Source organism: Marmota monax, unplaced genomic scaffold (assembly GCF_021218885.2).
Source record: "Marmota monax isolate L192 unplaced genomic scaffold, Marmota_monax_Labrador192_F-V1.1 WCK01_AAM20220418_F8-fsc00079, whole genome shotgun sequence".
Classification (NCBI taxonomy): domain Eukaryota; kingdom Metazoa; phylum Chordata; class Mammalia; order Rodentia; family Sciuridae; genus Marmota; species Marmota monax.
The window spans coordinates 2,295,829-2,316,215 of record NW_026694099.1 but is presented as its reverse complement, the minus strand read 5'-3'; the positions used below and the strand labels follow the sequence as shown (position 1 = coordinate 2,316,215).

Here is a 20,387-nt window from a genome sequence, read left to right as displayed (position 1 = left end):
ACATGTATTTATAACCCAAGCTCCCCCAAATAGCTACTTTTTTAATCAGGCTGGATACATACACACACATATGTGTATGTATGTTTCACCCTTGACGTTTCCTTCTTCCTTGACCTCTAACTTTAGAAACCTATCAGTTTTATTCCTTCAGTATGTATATTCTTCATTTCCATTGGTATTATTGCCATAGTTCAGACCAGATGCTGTGTTGCACACCCATCAACTCAGTAGAATTGAAAGTTCGAGGCCATCTTCAGCAATTTAGGGAGGCTCTAAGTAATTTAGGAATATTCTATCTCAAAATAAGAAAAATTAAAAAGACTGGGGATGTAGATCAGTGTAAAGCATCCCTACATATAAAATTCCCAATTAAAAAAAATTATATGTGTGTGTGTGTATTACCATTGGGATGCCCACCATGTGGAGGGCAGTCTATTTATAGTTCACCAATTCAGCTGTTAATCTCATCCAAAAATACCTTCTAAATTGATATGCTAAATTAACCATTAGAAGGTTCTTCTCCCACACAACAGGAGCTTGCTCACCTCCTCAGCCACACTGTTACAAACAGCCAGGAAGTACAGAGAGTTAGTGCTCCCAGGTTTAATAATTACCCAATGAGTACATACTTTGGTGGATATATGTTCCATTCCAGCCTCCCACCTTTTGTGTGGACAATTCTTGGAGGCTTTCTCTAAATGGAGCTTCTACTTCAGTGGAGCCTCCATTGACTACAACAGCAATCTCAATAAAACCTTTGTATCAGCTGTTCCTCCTTCCCTATGTCACTCTCTGTTCCCTCCCTCTTGCTTACTGGGATCCCCTTCCAGAGCATTATCTGCATTTAAGCCCATGTTTAGATTCTTTGGAAAAACCCAAATTCAGACGCTTTCTTAGTAGCAGCTAACTAAGATGATTTCTCTCCTCTCTGGATTCATTCTGCTCCTGCCTCTCTGTCCTCAGTTTCTCTCTCTCTCTCTCTCTCTCTCTCTCTCTCTCTCTCTCTCTCTCTCTCTTCTCTCTCTCCTCTCTCTCTCTCTCTCTCTCTCTCTCTCTCTCTCTCTCTCTCTCTCTTTCTCTCTCTCTCTCTGTCTTTGCAGGGGGGCACTACTGGAAATTGAACTCACAAGTGCTCTACCACTGAGCTAAATCCCAGACCCCCACCCACAACATTTTTTTTTTTTTTTTTTGAGACAAGGTCTAAGTTGCCCAGGCTGGCCTCAAACTTGTAATCCTCCTGCCTCAGTCTTATGAATTGCTGGGATAGGAGGCATGTGCCACCACACCCTGCTTACTAGTTTCTCTTCTGCTGGCTAACCTTGAAGATTCGAGTTTCTCTGTCCTTCATTTTCTTCCCTTCTCCCTCAAAGGTCCTCCTGATTAATTCCATTCATTTCAGCTTAGATCTCACGTTCACAGGAGGAGAAACATCTCCAGAAGAGTGTCCCAGGAGTTCAGTGGGGGTGGGGGACTCCACTCAGGACAAGTAAGGTTCTTGATATGTGTGACTGAAAAGAATGTCAGCATGTGTCAGTAGAGGCACAAAGGTTTATCTAGGAAATCAAGGAATACACATTCACTGGAGAATGTGAGCCATCTTGAGAGTGAGAAATGTGTTTTCAGGATTCCTGGCTCTTCTTTCACAGGAAACTTGGTGAGTTCAAGGTTGGGTATGAGAAGGTATGTAAAGATGACATGAGTCTGGTGATCTCAAGATAGTTTATAGTGGTCTTGATGTTCTCAAGATCCTCAGGCTGACATGGTCTCCATGACCTGATCAATAGATAATACTGAAAGTCCCCTATATTATAGGTTTCTCAAAATGTCATATCTCTCCTAGCTTAATCTATGTATTGGTTGGCTAATTAACAGTGCACAAGGCAATTACCATAATCTGTTAAATTTAAAATTTGCAGATTTCTCAGAAATCTGGAAGTGACAGGCCTGGGAGAGAGACCGGTTTGGGGAGTGACAGGAAAATATATGAAAATATATGAAACTCTAACTTAAAATTACATTTCTTGTCTTTCCTCTATGTCTTCTTTCTACCTATTTTTTATTCCTTCCATCCTACCTTATCACCACTCTCCCTGATCTGGTCTCATGTTTTCTCCTGCCTGCTGGGGGTCCCTTAAGGCAGCACATAGCACATAGTGTGTGCAAGCGTTCTCCCCACCTCTCTCTCTCTTCCTCCTTCTCTCCCTCCCTTCCTCCAGATCCCTCTATTAATGCCTCAGATTTAGCTCTAGACTGGGTTTCCTCCTCCCTACCTGCCCTCCCACTGGCATTAAGGTGGTTCCGGTTCTTGTCTCTCATTTTAATTTCTCTGTCTGCGGTCCTGGTTTTCCCAGTCTTTAGTTCTCCCCATCTCCATCCACCCTCCAAGCAGCCACTGGCTTGGTCTTCCTGAATCACATGTTGCAACCTAACTAAAACCTTTCCACAGTTTTTAATCTTAAAGCACAACCCTTTAAGCCTTTGGTAGAGAAAAACTCTTGAAGACAATCTTCAGATAAGAACAGTGGTCATGTAAGCATCCTTGACGTTCATCTGGGTTACTTCTCCACTCCATTCCAAACTTACAGATGTGGAAAGCACCATTTTCCACCTGAAACATGGCCTAAGCTACAGAAATTTCCTGTTGGTAGTTCTCTTATCAAAAGTGAGTCAACCAAAATAAATAAATAAAGTGAGTCAACCTAAGACTTTCAATATGAACTTCCTTAACAACTAAGGGAAAAGTTTAAAGGACACACATGCACTATAAGCAAAAATGTCTAAACCTTTAAGAATGGATTTTTTTTGGGGGGGCGGCTACTGGAGAATGAATCCAGTACTACCACTGAGCTACATTCCCAGCCCTTTGTATTTTTATTTTGAGACAGGGTTGCTGGGGCTGGTCTCAAACTTGTAATCCTCCAGCCTCAGCTTCCCACACTGCTGGAATTATAGGTGTACATCTCTATGCCAGGCTTAAATCTATTTTTTAAAAAATTTAATAAATATAAATGTAAAACTTAAACTCTACAACTTAGAAGAAAACATAAAAGGAAATCATTGTGACCTTGAATTATGCAAAGTTTTCTTACAAATGAAACCAAAAGCATGATTCATAAAACAAAATGATAAGTTGGATTTCATCAAAAGTTGAACTTTTGGCCTTCAAAAAACACTTAAGAAAATTTAAGGATAAGCCATAGACAGGAAGAACATTTTTTAAAAGATACTATTACTATATGGGGCTGAGGCTGTAGCTCAGTGGTAAAGTGCTTGCCTTGTATGTGTGAGGCACTGGGTTCAATCCTCAGCACCACATAAAAATAAAGATACTGTGTGTTCATCTACAACTAAATAATTTTTTTAAAAAATACTATATCTATGAAAGGATTTATATCCACAGTTAAGAACTCTCAAAGCTCAATAAGAAGACAACATAATAATCCAATAAAATGCAGGCAAAATTTTTGAACAGATACTTCACCTAAGAAGACTCAGGAGTAGCAAGTAAATATGTGAGGAAAATATGCCTGTATTGTTAGTCATAATGGAAATACAAATTAAAACCACAACAAGATACTTATCAGAACAGTTAGCATTAAAAGGACTTGAACATAACAAATGTTGGCAAGGACACAGAAGTACTGGGACTCTTGTACATCCTGTGAGAGTGTGAAAGAGTATACCACTCTGGAAAATGATTTGGTAGTTTCTTAAGAATTTAAACACACAGACACACACGAGATATATATATATATATATATATATATATATACACACACACACACACACACACACACACACACACACACATATATATATATATATATATATATATATATATATATATATATAGTATGTTAGGCATGTTGTATTCATACAATGGAATACTACCCAGCAACAAAAAGAACAATTTATTGAGACAACAACATGGATGAATCTCAAAAATATTGCATTGAATGAAAGAGACAAAAAAGAATATATGCTGTGGGATTCCATTTCTATGTATCAAGGAAGGAGACCAGGGTCCCGTGTACTTTATTTCTGCGTTTCTTCCTCAGCTGACAGAAGTGTGGGGAGGAGAGGAAAGTTAATGCTCCTTTGAGGGCAGTCCTCTGCCCATGGAGGATACCAGTCAGTGCCCAGCCTCCTGATCCTTTTGAGGTACATGCTACAGCTTTTCAGAGGGTCTCTGATGGGCTGAGCCCCACATTAGTAGCTAGTTCAACCTCTACCTTCTTATTGGCATTTTCTACTTCCTTGATACATAGTTTCTGCTCCCTTCCTCCTGATCCCTGGGACCACCCCCCAGGAAATTTCAAATCTAGGTCCAGGCACTGTTTTCAGAGGAACACAATCCAAGACACACCCTGGACTCTGTTTCCTCCCCATTGTTTCTCCTCTGAATGTCATCTGCAAGGAAAGAGGAAAGTGGGGGAAAGGAAGGGACAGAAACGAACCTGAAGACCTCACAGATGGGACCTAAGGTATACTGCGCCTGGAGTGCACTAGGGACTCTCTCCTCTGTCTGTTCTTTCAAATTTTAGCAATAAACTTGTGAGGCAGAATTATTAGCCCCATTTGGTGGATGAAGAAACTAAGGAGGCTGTGGGGTTAAATAACCCACCCAAATCCTTATGAAGAATTTGTGGCAGTTTAGGGTTTTAAACCCAAATCTATGTTCTTTCAGCTACTTTCCTTTTTGGATGAGGTCCTTTGATAGAACCTGAAGAGGCACTTTCAATCAAGTAAGATTATTACTTGTTTTTTTTTTTTTTAAATTAAATAGTTCAACAGCTCTATTGAAGTAGAGTTAACACTTAGTGAACTGCACACATTTAAAGTGTACCATCTTATCAGTTTTGACGTTTGGGTATACCCATGAAATCATCACCACAATTAAAATGAACATCTTATTTAACCTAAGTTTCCTGTGACCCTTTTCAACCCTTTCCTTCTGTTCTTCTGACACTCCCTCTTTCCTGGTAACCACAATCTGCCTTGTGTCACTTTAGGTTGGTTTGCATTTTCTATTTTATAGAAATTAAATCACACAGCATGTATTCTTTTTTTTGTCTCTTTCATACATACCATTCAGGGCTTTCTCTCTCCTGGCACAAAGATGCTCAGGGTTAAGAACATTAGGCTGCTGACCCAAGGATGGCTCTGGGCCTGAGGCAGCTCCTCGGGGTACCTTGTGCCACACATCTTCAGGTGGCCTCTGATTTGTGCCAGGCAGGCATGACCCTCTCAGCATGACCCATGCCTCTGCTCAGCCCCACAGGCAGGGAACACTGACTTCCTGAGTAGCTCCCTGAGGACAGGTGTCTGGGGGAAAGGAGAGGGAAAGCACTGAGTGGCAAGCCATTGAAGGGACCCTGAGGAAAGGGTGGGGCTGGGAATTCATCAGAAGGAAGAGCTGGCTGCTTCTCTGAGCAGTAGAATAGTTCAATCAGTTTTCTCTGCTCTTACAAATAGTGAACTAGAAATGTTCCTCAGATGGGAAATACAATAATGTTTATTTTATTAAGAATTCTCTCTTACCAGAGAAATGAAAAGTTGTACTCCGTTTGCATATAATGAGTCAAAATGAATTCTGCTGTCATGTATAACTAATTAGAACAAATAATTTTTAAAAAACTATTGTTTATTGAGCATTTAATACATGCCTGAAAATATGCTGTGCCGGGTTTCTGTTCTCACGACTAAAAGGCTCAGGGGTCACTCCAGTTGAACTGGGCTGACTGGGCTGCACAAAATAATCACACAAGAGACACAAATACCTTTTTCTTTGGGGTCACTGTGATGGCTCCTCTGACCTTAAGGGTCCACAGAAAGAGAGAGAGAGAGAGAGCATGCGCTGACCCCTTTTATTGAGGAAAAGCCATTCAAATGAAGCAAGGGGTCAGGTTTCAGGGGGCTGAGTCTATCTTCATGATGTCCATTGTCAGCAGGTTGACTGACATCTGGGTAGGCCACACCCAAAGGCACAGTAAGAGAAGGGGATACACACAAGGCACTTCCATGGAAGATTCTATCCTAAACAGAGCAAGGGGTTATATTACAAAGGAACAGATGAGCATAGCTTCACCCATGGGGCTGTAGCAAGACACACCTATGCACAAGACACTGTCCCTCGAACCCAAGAAGGGTGGGGAAAGCTCTGCCACATTACTGTGACTGAGCGCCTCAGCACACCCAGCCGGGAGTGTGACTCAGTCACGTGTGAGGTTGGTCTCCCACAATGCTATGTTCTTTCAAGCCTTATTTCATTTCATCTTTGCCACAACATAACACAGGAGGCACTACATTTAACCAAAGCTCAGAGATTGAGTAACTTGCTAACAATTAAATAGCGAGTAATTGACAGATTGGAATTCCATTCCAGATAGCCTGATTCCAGAGCTTGACCATCAACTCCCTGTAAAAAAAAAAAAAAATAGTAGTACATGCATCTGGGGAATCCATTTGAAGCAGGGGCCTGCCCCACTGGGAGGAGAGGGGCTAGGAGAGTGCAGAAAGTAGATTTTTTTTAATATACGTATTTTTTAGTTATTTTTTTTAGGTGGACACAATATCTCCATTTTATTTCTATGTGGTGCTGAGGATCGAACCCAGAGCCTTGCGCATGCCAGGTGAGCACACTACCATTTGAGCCACATCCCCAGCCCAGAAAGTAGATTTTTAACATTAATTAGACACAGTAAATGGAGAGGAAGAACTCTATGCTGATGGAAGACACATTATGGGGGTATATGTGTGGACATTTGGTAGTTACAGCTGCTCAAAATCTTTGTAGTCCTTCTATTAATATAGAATCAAAAGAAATTCCCCTTCCCAAACACCCTGGCTTTGAGAAGTTATAGGCAGGTGAGTTAGGGTCTGCCAATGCGATGCTCTGGTATACAACTCCAAGACACAATTCCTCATCGGTGAGGAATCAGGTGAGGTGCAGTTATTCCATTTTGCTGATACAGGAAAGCACAAGGTGGACTGGTGAACTGCATAGTTCTTTGTGAAGGTATCAGTCTCAAGTTTGCTATGGAACTACAAGCAAAATGGGGATTTCAGACTGCTTGGAATCCCATAGAAGAGCTTGGGCAATGGAGGGCCTCCCCAAAACAAAAACAAAAACAAAGGGGAGAGAGCAGCAGGGGTCACAGTGGACAGGGTCCCTTTCCAAGTGGAAAGTTTTCCTATAACTCCTGTCTGCTCAAACACTGGAGTTTGTTTTGTGGCTTTTCCAAGTTGAATACAGACCAGTTTCCAAAAGTGACAGTTTGTTTGTGCCCACTACCCTCCTGTAAGGGTTTGTTTCTCAGTAGCTGTGGGTAGATATCAGGGTTCCCCCACGAGCAGAAGTAGCCTTGTGCCAGTGGAAGGGATCTGCACTGCCCCAGTAGAAAGGATTCCTTACCTTTTGTTTGTTCCCATCTAGACCAAAAAATGGGGCATTCTTATTTGTTCATCTGCAATAAGCCCAACCTCATGGGTTTGTGAGTATTTCCTGCAAAATGCTTTCTGAACTATCAAGTTGAAAAAGACCAGCGTTATCATTGCTGATGATAATGACGTGATGGTGCCTGGGAGCCAAACTAAACAGAAACTAAAACAGAAAAAGCAGAACACTCAGTCATACACTCTCACAAGTTTCACACTGGGAACTGTGCCCTCGGCTCACAACATCCTCTCTGACTAGAATGACCTCTCCCAAGTTTATATCTGTAAAAAATCTTACTGATCAGATGGAAACTCCAAGAGTTAATGAATGCAATCAAGCATCAAAAGTCGGCAGCAAAGAGTGAGTGTCCAGGAGGCAGGAAAGGGGATCCACCACTTCCCTGGCCAATGTTCTAGGGGAATAGAGGAGGCTGAAGTGTAGTATCACTGCACACAGTTCACAGGTTTGTTGTAGGAAAATTAGAAAATACAGATGAAAAAATAAGGATACAGATATAAGAAAATAAATATAATCTATAAGCCATCTGTGAGCCCACCAACCGGGAATAACTACTTTAAATTTTTTCTTCTTGTCTTCTCAGGTATTTTTCTAAACACATACATTTTTTTCCAGTAAAGTGTAATGTTTACACATAGTTAAATGCTTATTAATATAAATTTCACACATTCCTTTCTAGTACATAAAATTTATCTTTAGAATATTCTAAAAATAGCAGATCCATAAAATTTACCATTTTAACCATTTTTAAGTGTACAGTTCAGTGGCATTAGGTCCATTCATACTGTTGCATATCCACCCCTACTATCCATCTCTAGAACATTCCCAAACTAAAACTCCGGTAGCCACTATACCTTAATTTTCCTCATTTCCCAAACTAACATTTAACACCACAACTAAAGTCTACCCATTTCATTAACAACACACACTGGACTAAAAGAACCCCCAAATTATTCCCTTACTCATAGGGCTGAAAACATCCACTAGGATTAACACAAAAGTAGCAGAATTAAAAGCCTCTATTCACTACAAAAACTGTTGGCGCAGGTTATTAGAGTTATCCAACAGATCACTGATTTGGTGCTGACTTTACAAAAGCAGGTAGACTCCCTGGCAGTTGTGGCCTTCCAAAATCCATGGGCCTTTGAATTTATGCTGGCAAAAGAAGTAGGCCCATGTGTCTTCCTCCAGGAGGAATGTTGTTATTATTATTTTTTTAGTTGTTAATGGACTTTTATTTAATTAATTTTTTATATGCAGTGCTGAGAATCAAACACAGTGCCTCACACATGATAGGCAAGTGCTCTACCACTGAGCCACAACCCCAGCCCCCAATGCTGTTTTTATATCAACAAGTCCAACATAGTTAGAGATGCAGCAGATAAACTAAAAAAACTGGCCACAGAAATATCTAAAAGAGACCACTCCCCTTGGGGTATGGGCCTCCTTGGGTGCTTCTGGCCCTGGATAGCCCCCCTCATTGGGCCTTTTCTAATGATTCTCCTAGTACTTCGTATAGGTCCTTGCATTCTCAATGTCTCCAGAATTTCCTGATGGGCCAGATAAAGATCTTCACCAGACAGTCATCCAAATAGTCTTGAATAATATATGAGACTCCAACCTGAAGGACTCCCAGAAGGTTACAGGATAACCACATCCGGAAACTATTAAAAATCCTAAACCCCATGCCCCCACCATTCGCCCAGAGAATGCAGCCCCCTCCCAGCAAGAAGTAGTTACAGAAAACTGACTTCCAGCCCTCTACCATAATAAAACAAAAAGGGGGGAATAATGGGAAATCCTGAACATGAGTGACTCCATTTTGGTTCTGGAATTGCCTCTTGGCCCTGGGGCCAAGGCTTATAAGCTACCAAGAAAAAGAAACTCAAAATACCCTGTTCCCATAGCCCCCTACCTCACCCCCTTCCAAGGTCCCTAAATACAAAGTTCTTTTATTGTCCAGCTACCTTGCACTCAAGGTCAATTCTAGCTGCTGCACTCAAGGCCATATCAAACTTGCTCTTATTCCTTGTTAAAAAATATAAAAACCCTATTAAGATAACTCTTTCTGCTGCAAACCACTCTACTGGGCAGCCTGGCAGTCTTTCCCTGCTAATAAACTTCACTTACTAAACATGAGACTTGTCTCTGCAGATTTCTTTGAGTGTTCTGTCCTAACAGCTGAGGCTGGCTTTGAACTCAACAGCTGAGGCTGGCTTTGAACCCACAATCCTCCTGCCTCAGTCTCCTGAGCCAGGGGGATTACAAGGTTGCACCACCGCACCCAGCCCAGGGACTCTTAACCACTGAGCCACATCCTCAGCCCTTTTTACTTTTTATTTTGAGACACAGTCTCACTAAGTTGCCTAGGGCCTTGCTAAATTGCTGACTTACCTCAAACTCGGGATCCTGCCTCAGCATCCTGATTACAGGTATGTGCCACCATGCCTGGCATGAACAACATTTTTTAAGACTGAAAAACATTTTATTGTATGTATATAACAAATTTTGTATATCCATTCATCTGTTGATGAACATTTGGGTTGTTTTTTTACCATTCGGCTATTGTGAATAATACTGCTATAGACATTGATGTACGAGTATCTATTTGAATTCCTGCTTCCATTTCTTTTAGGTACATACAAAAGGTGGGGGCAAGTACTGGGGATTGAACTCAGGGGCTCTTGACCACTGAGCCACATCCCAAGCCCCTTTTTGTATTTTATTTAGAGACATAATCTCACTGAGTTGCTTAGCGCCTCAGCTTTTGCTGAGGCTGGCTTTGAACTCATGATCCTCCTGCCTCAGCCTGCCAAGCCAATGGGGTTACAGGCAAACTCCACCAGGCGAGGCCTAGATTAATTCTTGTATCACAATTCTAGGAAGGCTGGAATGGATTGACCTTGTTAGTACATCCTTTCCCAGTGTTAGCACAGCATATGAATGCAGGAGACAGTATTTGGAGGGCTCCTACAGTTGGTAGAAGACTGAAAAGAACTAAATTTCATTCCTAGTCTAAAATTCTGTAATCCTCACTGGTTTTAGGAAATGCGCTAGCATCAAAAAAGAACTTGAGGTTTGAATACAGAATGACCTGGATTTGATTTCATTCTTAGATACCAACTATATGACTTTATATATGTGATTTACCTCTTGTGCCTCATTCTGGCCCTGGGAAAGAGGATAATCATCACTACATCAAAATATTATTATAGAATTAGAGATGAGGTTACATAAAAGCACAAAGTAACCACAAAATAAATATTACTATTTACATGTAACTCCCATAGTTCCTTTAAACCTGGTGCAGTTGCAATGTTGTATTGCTTTTTATTTTAAAAAATAACTTATTATGAATTTTCTGACTCTTTATCCTCTTTAAAAATTATGCCTTAACAATAAAGCCTAGTGACTACAAAAGAAAAAAAAAAAACTCTTCTAACATTTAATGAACCAGAAATTTACTCATTAAAATAAGCACTGGGGCTGGGGTTGTGGCTCAGTGGTAGAGTGCTCGCCTAGCATGCACGAGGCACTGGGTTTGATCCTCAGCACCACATAAATGTAAAATAAAGATATTGTGTCCACCTAAAACTAAAAAAAAAATAAAAATAAAAAAATAAGCACTCAAACAAATTTGGGTATTCTTATAAATGCCAGGACTTTAGAAGTTATCTCGTTGAACTCCCATTGCAGGAATCCTTTCTTTCATTCTCTCATCCTGATGGCTGTTCATGCTTCTTAACCCCTTAGCCAGAAAAGGGTGGAGGCAGAGAAGTTTATATGTGTTTTTGTAGTACTGGAAATTGTATTTTGAATTTTATTTAGAGACCAGGTCTCACTGAGTTGCTTAGCATCTCACTTTTGCTGAGGCTGGCTTTGAATTCATGATCCTTTTGCTTCAGCCTCCTGAGTGGATGGGATTGCATCTGGCTATCTGGGCATTTTTGATAACCTGTTGTTCCTTACTTATTTTTTCTGTTTCATCTTTTATTTATTTAAACATTTCACAATAGCTTCTTTAAATTTTTAATCTGATTATTCCCAACTTTGAAGTCCCTAAAAGTTAAAACTTGTCAATTGATATTCTTGCTACCTCTCATGGTAGTTTGAATCCTTATGTGTTAGTAATTTTTTTTTTTTTTTGGTGAGTTCATATTTGACTTTAATCCAGCAGGCTAGACTGAGCATGCTTTCCTCTAAGGAGAATTTTGTTTGCTTCTGTTGGGTCCACTTCTTCAGGTGATATTAATCTGAGGCCACTAGAATTTTTCAGCTTATGGTTTACTTAAGTAAAGGGAAAGTAAAAATTCCACAGGTCCATATGAGAACAGGTCTTACATGGAAACTAATATTTTTATTAATTTGAGCATCTAATATTACAGCCAGATAGTTTTTCTTACAGGCTCTCTCTGCAAGTAAGTGGACTTTCACCTTTTAACTAAGAATGTAGTGACTTTGAGGGTTCTAGCTTCATAGAGATGCTATGGTTTGTCCCCACCAAAACTCATGCTGAGGTTTGATCCCCAATGTAATGGTGTTGAGAGGTGGTAAAGCTTTAAGAAGTACCTAGGTCTATGTCAAAATGAACCCCACTAATATCTATAAATATAATGCACCAAAAACAATAATTCAAAAAGAGATAACTAGGTCATTAAGAGGGATTAATGCAGTTCTTTTGAGATGGGCTTGCTACCATGAGACCAAGATGTTATAAAGTGAGGCAGCTTTTGTGTTTTCCCTCTTCTGCATACAACTGCTTGCCCTTCCACTTTCTGCCATGAGTTGAAGCAGGACAAAGCCTCAGCAGAAGACAAGATGCCAGTGCCCAGTCTCGGACTTCCCAGCTTCCAGAACCCTGAATCAAAATAAACCTCTCTTCTTTTTTTTTTTTTTTTTTTTTTAAAGAGAGAGAGAGAGAGAGGGAATTTTTAATATTTTTTTTTTTTTTTTTTAGGTTTCAGTGGACACAACATCTTTGTATGTGGTGCTGAGGATTGAACCTGGGCCGCACTCATGCCAGGCGAGCGCGCTACAGCTTGAGCCACATCCCCAGCCCAACAGCATATGAATGCAGGAGACAGTATTTATTTATTTATTTATTTTAAAGAGAGAGGGAGAGAGAGGGAGGGAGGGAGAGAGAGAATTTTTTAATATTTATTTTTTAGTTTTCGGCGGACACAACATCTTTGTTTGTATGTGGTGCTGAGGATCGAACCCGGGCCAAACGCATACCAGGCAAGCGCCCTACTGCTTGAGCCACATCCCCAGCCCCCCAACCTCTTTTCTTTAAAAAAAAAAAAATCAGTCTTGAGTATTCTGTTAAAGCAATAGAAAGCAAACTAAAACAAGAAAATAGGGAATCCCCAAGTTTAGCTTTCCTATCTTTCTAGTCCCCAGACTTATTATCTGGTTCTTCCTCAATCTGCACACTTAGTCCTCAAAGTTTCCAGTGAGTGAACCTCTCAGTTTACTTTTGGTTTATATTATTTCATCTCATTGGTTTTAGGAGATGCCTTGGGAGATTATCCTTATTTTCTTAGGAGCTCACTAGTACATATTGTTTTAAAACCTACTTTTTTTTATTTGATACATGATACACACCTTTCATATTAAAATATAGGTCTGCAGCATCAGTTCAATGGCTGCAGATTCTTTCATTACTAATTTATTCAACCTATTTTTCTATTACTGGATATTTAGTGTTCCATTTTTTTCACTATTACAAACAACACACTTCAGTGCTTTACATTATAACTAAATCTTTGCATTCGTTGTGATCTTCTTCCCTGTTTTTTTTGTTTTGTTTTGTTTGTCTAATTTTTAGGTGTAAAAGGACATAGTACCTTTATTTTGTTTATTTATTTTTATGTAGTGCTGAGGATCAAACCCAGTGCCTCACACATGCTAGGCAAGTGCTCTGCCTCTGAGTTACACCCCCAGCCCTTTTTCCCTGTTTAACAGTTTATAAAAGCCAGACATGTTCAATGTGAAAAAAAAATTCAAACAGTAAGGAAAATAAAAATTCTCCATAATGTTCATTACTTCACCTTAATATCATTAGTTCTATAATTGGGATTCTTTTTTTTTTTTTTTTTTTGAAACCAGGGATTGAACCCAGAAGTGCCCAATCACAAAGCCACATGCTGAGTCTTTTTATATATATATTTTATTTAGAGACAGGGTCTCACTAACCTGTTTAGGGCCTCATTAAGTTGCTGAGGCTGGCTTTGAACTTGTGATCCTCCTGCTGCTGGAATTGCAGGCCTATTCAACTATGAGATACCTTAATAAACAGTGGGTGAGAATTAGGACTAGAATATGCAAGAGAGATCACACACCTGCCTCCTACTCTCCCAACCCCACAAAAACCAGGGAGAGAGAATTAGAACTCCTACTAGGGATGGGCTAAAGGTAATCAAAAACAATTAGGAGTTGAAGAAACAAAAGATACCAAAACAGACTCCAAAAACCTGGGACAACTGGGGTCAGGGACACCAGGCCTCAGGGAAGGCCAGAGTTCCAAAATCCAGGAATCAACCTTCCTAAGTCTACCACCATCTGGCCCTCCCCCACCTCCCTGAGGCTCCTTGGAAACTGAAGGATTTAAGTATTCATTCCAGGTTTTTCTTTCTGCTCCCTCTTTCTTTTAAAGGGACTCAGCTAATTTTGAGTCAAAAAATAGTACAGGCTCTGGCACCACTCCCATCCCTGTCTATGCTTCATAGTGTCTTATCCCTGATTCCCAGGATCTTTTCTAAATCTAAGGGGAACAGGGAGCCATAAAAATTCACCCTTCTATCTCTTTTCTTCTTGGTCCCTTCAAATGCAAGCATTGAGCTCAGGATTTTCTCCCTAAAGAAAATCACAAAGGGTTTTGTGATAACTTTTAGCTCCTCGTTCTAGGCTTTCCTGAGGATACTGCACTTGTCTTCTTGAATTCTGTGGGAGTCTACCACATCTCTGTAATTAAGCCTACTTTAGATGGAGTCATTCATATGAGGGCCCCTAAACCATAAAGAAGCCCGATCTCCCTCTACCCCTCCATGAATATGAAGTTCCATCTGAGGTGAGAAGCATTTTTAGGAAGTCTCACATGTTTTGGTTGTTCCTTTATTCGTTCAATTCAGCAAATATTTATTGGGCACTTACCATGTCGTGATTTTTTAGGAGACTATAGTCTTATCATTCCCAAATTGCCCAAAGTAGAATGGGCCAACCCTACTTAAATCCATGGATCCTGAAGTTCTGTTCTTGTGGGAACCATTAATAGCTAATGTCTTCTGTTCCCACCATTAGAGCTTATGGACCACAGAATGGAAAGCATGTACCAAAGAGAATACTTTTTAGTGACAGCTGACATTCAACCCATAGGGTTGGGTCTCCCTATGAAGGACTAAGTACCTAGAGCTGGCTCCATCTAGCTCCAACACCCTGCAGCCATGGTTAGGTCTTGATGGGATAAAATATGCACACCTTTTGTCTACCCTAAATCCTTAAGTTTCCCCATGCTCCAGAGTTCTCAAAGGCCCTATCCAGAGTATATACTTGTCAAGAACAGGAATTAATTAGGTATTTGCATAGAAGAATTATGTGAAGGAGAGGTCATGAAGCTCTAAAATATCTACTGCAATGAACCACAGTGTCAGCAACTCTTTTGCTGGGTCAACACACCTAGCCTGATCACAACACCCTGAGAGAGGGTCTTGGGTCTTCCAGCCCCAGGAACTCCTGATTACTGGGCAGACAAGTCCGTTTTAGTGCAGGGCTTCCCTCAGCAAGAGCAGCTCTCAGGGACAGGGCAGGAATATGGATGTCAGCTCTTCACTGTATTGCCGGATGCTTTAGACCTTCCACTGTCTGTTTCACCATCAGAGGAATGGTATGGCCCTGCAGTTTATGTGAAAGTAGGATAACTTGAGCCAGGCATGAAATTTCATATGAACTTGGGCAAGGTACTTAAACGATCAGTGCCTCCATTTCCTTATAAATAAAAAGGTAAGAAAAAGCAGTACCTATCTTCCTTTAGTTGATGTGAGATTAAATAAATTAATATGTGGCCCTGGCACATGGTTAGCTTCATAGCTGTCTTACCTATGACTTGGGCATCTGCAAGCGCTTGGACCACAAAACCCTCTTAACCACAATCTACACCTCACCCCAGTCCTGGCAGATGGTAGAGTTGGGAATCCCGTTGGAGAAGTGAGAGCAGTGGCTGGAGGAGTAGGTTGATTGTGATTGCCCAGAAGGTGAGGACTCCTCCCGTGGCACCTCCAGGGCTCAGCTACACCTAATCTGGTCACAGAAACCAGCAGGTGCACAGGAAACACTAGACAGAAGAAAAAGGCAGTAGTCTTCATTCTGCCCCACCCCGAGTGGGGCGGGACTGAAGAGTCGCTGAATGGGGAAGGAAGTTATTCAGTCACTCCAACTAGGGGGAACGATCCGGAAAGCGGAATCCGTGCCTCGAGCCTAGAGACTGACCTCTGTTCAGACCCCATCCTCATCTCTGCTTAAAACCCCAGTCCCCCACCCCACCCCCCAGAAATCACTCCATCGGTGAAGCTTACAACTTCCAGAAGTCCCTAGCACCTTTCAGTCTGATGTCTTGCGTCAAGCTTTGGTGAGTGGGGATTGGGATGTCGAGTGGCAGCCTCAGACACTCCCCCAACACAGGACACGCTCAGAGAATGCCTACGATCCAGGTGCCACAGTCGGGGGCGGTCGGGGCGGGCGGGGATGTTGGAGATTGATCTCACCACCCCCCAGTGACAGCGATAGGGGGAGCAGTGCGGTCGTGGGGCATGGCCAGTTAGTGCACAAGACCCCTCTCTCAGGCCCAACGGTGCCTCCGCCCCCGTGCTGCCTCTCGAGGAATTGATAAACCCAAAGTTTGTCGGCGAAGGCGGCTTCGGCTCAGTGTTCCGGGCACAACATAGGACGTGGGGCTATGATGTGGCAGTCAAGATCGTGAACTCGTGAGTGACCTCGGCTGCGAGCCGGCCGAGGTTTGACCTAGAAGGCGGGACGCAGCCTGAATGGGTAAGGGAGGGAGATCTTCCCAGGACCGGAACCCGACTGCAGCTCTCTCCCCGGAGTGTAGGGAGGCGATATCGAGGGAGGTGAAAGCCATGGCAAGTCTTCGTAATCAATACGTGTTGCTCCTGCTGGGGGTCACCGAGAACCTGGAGTGGGGCTACGTGTCCGGACCAGCTCTGGTGACCCGATTCATGGAGAATGGCTCCCTGGCTGGGCTATTGCAGCCAGAGTGCCCTCGGCCCTGGCCACTCCTTTGCCGCCTGATGCAGGAAGTGGTGCTGGGAATGTGTTATCTGCACAGCCTGAACCCAGTGCTCCTGCACCGGGACCTCAAGCCCTCCAACGTCCTGCTGGACCCAGAGCTGCATGTCAAGGTCAGCCCATCTAAGCTCCACTCCAGCCTTGGGACAATGCCCCTTTCCAGAGCTGTTCCAACCCCACGCACTGGATTCAGGACCTGTGGCAGCTCTGTCTATTGAATACCCTCATCCTTTCCCTCTGGACTCAAGACTGCCCAGGGAGTTTAAGCCAGGAGTTTAAGCTCCTGGCATATCAGGTGACAAAGGCCCTGACCCACCTGTTCACTTCCTCAGGCCCAATCCACCAGGCCTTCCTAGGAGCCATAGCAAACCCAGCCCAGTAGACTCACTTTTCCTCTGACCCTTTGTACCCCTTTTACAAAGCAGGACCTGTACCTTCTGGAGGATGGGGACAGATTATTCTGGAGACTGTCCAGTTCCCTCAGTCTAATATCTCCTCCTTCCCTTCCTTTGCAGCTGGCAGATTTTGGGCTGTCCACATTTCAGGGAGGGTCACAGTTAGGGGCAGGGTCCAAGGAACCTGTAGGTACGGTGGCATACTTGGCCCCAGAACTGCTTGCTAATGTAAACCGGAAGGCTTCCCTGGCCAGTGATGTCTACAGGTAAGGCACCCACATCAAGTGTACATCCCAGATTTCTACCTCTGGGTCCTTGTTGGGATGGTATATTGGAGAGGAGTTTTGCCAGTGGTTGGCCAGGCTTCTATCTTGTGTCTCCTGCAGCTTTGGAATCCTCATGTGGGCAATGCTAGCTGGAAGAGAAGCTGAATGTAAGACTAGGCAGCCCTAGGTGCCTCCCTCTGAAGATCCCAAGCACTCCCTTTCCTGCTGAAACTGCCTTTACCTTCCTCACTGCCTCTACCCTCCTCACCTCCCCCTTGGGCAACACTCCCTGACCCTGCCTAACGTACAGCCTTTTCTTATCACCACCCTCATCCCACCCCAGTTGTGGGAAAGATATCACTGGTGCAAGAAGTAGTATGTGAGAAGCAGATCCGGCCCCCATTGAATGAGATACCTCTGCCCAGCCCTGAGACTCCTGGCTTGGAAGATCTGAAGGAATTAATGCAGCACTGCTGGAGATCTGAGCCCAAGGACAGGCCATCATTCCAGGGTAAGCTGGCCATTTCAATGGCAACTGGGGTAGCCTTGGATCTGTCTGCAGGGGACTTGTCCCAGGGAAGGACATTCTGCTCACCTGCAACCCATTCTGCTGTCTTTCAGAATGTCGACCAAAAACTGATAATGCCTTCTTCCTGGTCCAGGGAAAGATGGATGCTGCTGTCTCCAAGGTGAGTGACCAACATCAGCTCTCCATCAGGAGTTGGTCAGGGATGGCACATATGTCTCTCTTGTTCATCTATTGACTCCCCACTAGCCACTGTTCTATCATCCCCACCTTCCCACCCTACCCATGAGTTCTCAGGCAGCAGACTACAGACCAAGCAACTACTCCTTCAGGTTTAATCTGGCTCTTCCAACTCAAGTTCTTCCTGTCCCTGCAGGTGAAGAAGTTTCTGTCTGAGCAAGGAAGCAACAACAGGAGGTTGTCTGTCCCAGAAACAAGTCAAAGAGGGACAGAAATGGATGGCCCTGGGGGAGCCACAGGAAGCCAGTTCTCTTGGACTGATTCCACAATTTCTGAGAGGCTGAACAAGATGAATCTGGAGGAGTCCCCCAGCTCAGTCCCTGAAAAATCCACAAGCCTTCCTGAGGGGAGTAGGACACAGGAAGAGCAGATTCAGCATGCCAGGACAGCAAGAAGATCTTCAGATTCAACGACTCAAATTCCCCAAACACCAGAGACCTTGCCTTTCAGAAACCAGATGCGCAACCCTATCTTCACTAGGATTCCAGGTCCTGAACCACAAGGGAATCAGGTGAGACATTGGCAGGACTCAGGGATGCTCCAGGACTCCTGTAAATTCTGTTCCCTTAATAGGGAAAACCTGGGACTGTGGGGGGGGGGGGTGTAGTGGGAGAACCAGACCCCAGGACAGAAAGCTTGAGAACTATGTGTTGTTTTTAGGGATCTAAGAGATATGATGCCAACTGGTCTTCCAGAGACCCAAAGTCAAATCCAACAACAGGTACCTATTCCCTACTCTCCTCTTTTCCCCTACTCAATTTTCTACCACCTTCTTCTTTAACACCTATATGTAGATCCAGGGTATTTTTAGGGTGAGGAGAAAGAACTAGAGATCATCTAACACAATCTTTTAATTTCATAAAGTAAGAAACTAACATCTACTGGGAGAGAATCCTGCTGAGGTCACACAACAAAGTCTGGACATGCCCCTGGGTATTCTGACTTTCCCCAGCACCAGTTCTATGAGAGCCCTAAATTCTGTTGTTGATACAAAAGTACAGCAGAACTCCCAGCAAAAACACCTAAATATAGGTTATTATTTTCTTGAGTTTCTGCAAAATCAATCCCAGAGAGGCAGCCTGAGGGAAAGGCACACTTTGACATAGCCACTGGTAGGCTCAGAGACTCCATGCTTGCATTTCCCCAGGCTGAACACAAGATGCCGCTGCCCCTCTGCCCCAATGTGCCTACTAATCTCATCTTTTTGACCACTACCACTCTTTCTCTTAAAGGGTCTATTATCTTAGACAATTGCTCTGCGGTGCAGATTGGAAGCTACAATTCCTTGATCATACAAGAGAGAACTACATTGCCTAAGCAGGACCCAACACCCTTCAGCATGGGTAGGGGCTGGAACCCCCCCAAAAAATAGATTCAAAAGAAGGCTTGCCAAAACTTGAAGACTCCAGTGAGCCACAGGGCCAGCATAATCACACTGGGAATTAAAGCACCAGAGTCTAAGTTGCCAGCAGAGGCTGAGGCAACCAGTGTCACCCCTCAATCCAGCCTATGCCCAAACTGACTTTGTGATCTGCCTCCTAAGAAGTCAATAAATGTGATGGACTATAGACCAAGCCAGATGAGGGAGTCTGACGTGTAATTGTCCTCTGTTATGGGTGGGAGAGACAGGGATGGGGGCAGGGCAGGAGTTCGCAACCAGGGAATAGGAGGTGCTGCAGCTGGATTGACCAAAGCAGGAAGGAGGATAATGGGGGTTGGGTATGGGCAACCTTGTGGCACACAAGGTCAGGGCACAGCCAGTGGCAGGAAGGAATCCTAGAGGCCTGGCTGCCCTGGTGCTCTTATTTCAGGGTGGGGTGCTTCCTCTAGAGCTCAGGACTGACCCCACCTTAAGCCTAAACTCACAGATCCCCTTTTCTTCTGGATTTCGGAGACTCAGCTTTGGGTCCCTGGGGGAAGGGGTGTTTGTGGGAAATCAAAGATGCCAGCCCTTCTCCTACCCTACTGGAATCCCTGCAGGCCCTCTCCCATCAGCCCCCTTACTGTCATATTCTCTCTCTATCTCTCTCTCTCTCTCACACACACACACACACACACACACACAAACACACAAGGCTACCACAGTGGCTCACAAACACCTTGCTTCCTAAGCTTGGGGAGCATTTTTGAAATGGAAAGCTATATCTCACAAAGCTCCACACAGATTTCCCTGCTCCCAGAGCTGGACATGGTGGGAGTATGGA

At 43.3% G+C, this 20,387-nt stretch overlaps 1 protein-coding gene across 1 annotated transcript; it reads left to right on the top strand.

Annotated features, from left to right (window-relative positions):
- The first annotated feature begins 15,869 nt into the window (after positions 1-15,869).
- Ripk3 (receptor interacting serine/threonine kinase 3) lies at positions 15,870-19,761 on the top strand. The gene is made up of 10 exons (XM_046465177.2): positions 15,870-16,079; positions 16,294-16,434; positions 16,560-16,869; positions 17,272-17,417; positions 17,538-17,584; positions 17,761-17,928; positions 18,039-18,106; positions 18,320-18,694; positions 18,844-18,904; positions 19,416-19,761. The coding sequence occupies exons 1-10, from the start codon at positions 16,060-16,062 to the stop codon at positions 19,553-19,555; spliced, it is 1,476 nt and encodes a 491-aa protein (XP_046321133.1). The 5' UTR covers positions 15,870-16,059; the 3' UTR covers positions 19,556-19,761.
- The last annotated feature ends 626 nt before the right edge of the window (positions 19,762-20,387 follow it).